Here is a 2,503-nt window from a genome sequence, read left to right on the forward strand (position 1 = left end):
TTTTCAACTGTAGATTTAAGAAGAGTTCGGAGGGAACTATAAAGGCCTAACAGTTCGAGTTAGCGTAAGAAGGGGAGTTGAAATGTTCTGACCAGGTGGATATATTTTCACTTGGAAGGGGACCCGATAATATTGATAGACAATGGAATTATATTAAAAAATTGATAACAAGAGAATTAATGAAAAAGAATTGTATAGAAAAAAATGATAATAAAGAAATAGAATTGATCAGGTGTGTATGACACACACCTTCGAGCTCGACGGGGAGTCTAGGAATAGTTTCAATTCCTACGATATGTAAGAACTATTCCGAGGCGGTTACCCGGATAAAAAAATGAATAAGTTGAAATAAGAATGAATGAAAACGGCGAAGATAGGCAGATTAGCTGCGGTTAACTGACCTTTGATAAGACCTGTTTATTCCTCAAAAGAATACAGTATAGTTTCTCGAAGTTGAGAACTGTTGCGAGATGAATAAAATTAATAAATATCCCAAATTTCAAAATTAATCGTCCGCACAGAATCCGACACACGGACAGAATTCCAGAGCCCAAAAAGAAACGGCTGCTGGGGTTTACTGTGGTGACTGCGTGAGTCGCGGTATGGGCGCACGAATGGTAATATTTTAGTTGGTTTCGGCATAGATAGCTTATGATTATTATTGTGTTAAGTTATGCGGATTGAAATTGTTGTCCTCATGATAAGTTATAAAATAAAACTAGGAAGTTCCTCAGAAAAGTGGATGTTGATTGACTAGCTCACCGCTCCGGCCTTAGAATCAGGGAGGCCGTGACTGGTCCAGCGCGAGGCCGGCTCGAATTCGTAAGTAGTTATACTGGCTCTCAGTAGCGGTTGCCTATTGCCCAGGGGACGTGGATGGGTAGCGGGTCCGTCTCGCGTAGTGGGGGAACGTTGTGATGGTGGTGGGGGTTCGTGATGATAGTGGTGGGGGTACACGACGGTGGCGTGGGGGTACCGGTCGGGTGGGGTGTGACGTCACGCAAAATGCGGTGGCTCCGTCAGGGAATCGAACCCGGGAAGCCACGGACCTGAACGGTGCTCTTAACGACCACGGCTATTCGGCGCTACACGGTAAACGAGTTCGTGGGCGAGAGGTCATTCTCGAATAATTTTGATGCCACGCTCAGGAGTCGAACCGCATCACGTGTTGCCTACCTATACGGGGCGTGAAGTGATGTGTAAAGTGTCAGTCAGGTATCAAACACGGGTTACATTCGGATTATTAATCAGCTCTCCCTATCACCTCTCAGTGAACTCGTGTATATCTCTGTAATGTAGGCTGACGCCGTGTGGATCAGATGTCCATCTCCAGAACGCGACGCCGCGTGGTGTAGGATGGGTGGCCTACCTCGGCGGCGCCCCCGACACGCCCGTTTGTCTCACATAAATCTCTTTCTGTCGTGATCGCTCTCAATATTCAATGTGTTTTATCTGAGTCGTATCAGGAGTGGGGGTGGACGATCATATAAGTAAAGACTGTGTTTAAGTAAAACATATGTACATTATTTATTAATAAAATACAGTGACATGTATCACAGAAAATAAGAGATATATACAAAAAATAAAATAATCTTCTTAAAACTAACAATAAACTTTCAGAGTGTACTCTATATCGCACCTACACATAGGGCATTTGTCTTGACTAACTATACAGACTGCACAGGTGTGTAAATGTGCACAAGGTAAAACAACTACATCCGCCTTCTCATCGAGGCAAATGAGGCATTTGCCTCGATGAGAATCAGTTTCATCAGACTTCGGATTTTGCGCCACAGGGGGAGGTGGCAAAGCAGGTGGTGATGACCCTGACACTTTGTGAATGTTAATATTAAAACGAGAGGGGATTTTAATTTCTGGGTCCGCATGTACCACAGAATTTTTATATACATGATGAATGAAATCATCCCCCTTTCTTAACCTTATATAATCACAAAGCGGTGAATAGCGTGCATGCTCAGTGTCAGGGTCATCGCCTTTTTCCCACAAGTTTAACCCTAACCCGCAGTAGTGACATATTGTAACGTCATCCAATCCATAATAGAAAAACCCTGCCATGGCCAATTGGTTGTGGGTTAGGGGGTGGTCTGTGGGCCACCTCCCCATAGTAAATGTCCTTAACCTCTGCTCGGTAAAACGGTATCTCGCCGCAGGAAAATCGAGATTGTTAAATCTGAGGAGCCCCAGCCTCCTGGCAAAGGCGGGGTACTCCCTGGATGATGGAAGTGCATCCCAGTGTGGCATTGTAACTATGTCTCTATCACGGTCACGACGGCGTCTCGGTGGAGGTGGTGGAGGTGTTGCCGACGGAGGTGGAGGTGTTGCCAATGAAGGTGTGCCAGGTGGAGAGGCCGCATGTTCCGGTGTACGGGGGAAGGTGGGGAGAGGTGAGGTCGGTGGTGAATCCAAGAGGGGGTCCATGGAGTGTTGCATTTCCAGCCCCTCTGCCCCCGCCCACGCCCCCGTGTCTTGGTGTCGGGCCACC

At 46.4% G+C, this 2,503-nt stretch overlaps 1 protein-coding gene across 1 annotated transcript; it reads right to left on the reverse strand.

Moving 5' to 3' along the window:
- Positions 1-1,522: 1,522 nt before the first annotated feature.
- On the reverse strand, positions 1,523-2,453 carry LOC113216838 (death-associated inhibitor of apoptosis 2-like). The gene has a single exon (XM_026436666.2). It carries the CDS (start codon positions 2,449-2,451, stop codon positions 1,603-1,605), a length of 849 nt encoding a protein of 282 aa, XP_026292451.2. The 5' UTR covers positions 2,452-2,453; the 3' UTR covers positions 1,523-1,602.
- Positions 2,454-2,503: the final 50 nt, after the last annotated feature.

Source organism: Frankliniella occidentalis, unplaced genomic scaffold (genome assembly GCF_000697945.3).
Source record: "Frankliniella occidentalis isolate FOCC.00 unplaced genomic scaffold, Focc_3.1 Scaffold497, whole genome shotgun sequence".
Classification (NCBI taxonomy): domain Eukaryota; kingdom Metazoa; phylum Arthropoda; class Insecta; order Thysanoptera; family Thripidae; genus Frankliniella; species Frankliniella occidentalis.

Coding starts and splice junctions, on each gene's coding strand:
- LOC113216838 (XM_026436666.2), bottom strand. CDS start 2,451: ATGCAACACTCCATGGACCCCCTCTTGGATTCACCACCGACCTCACCT.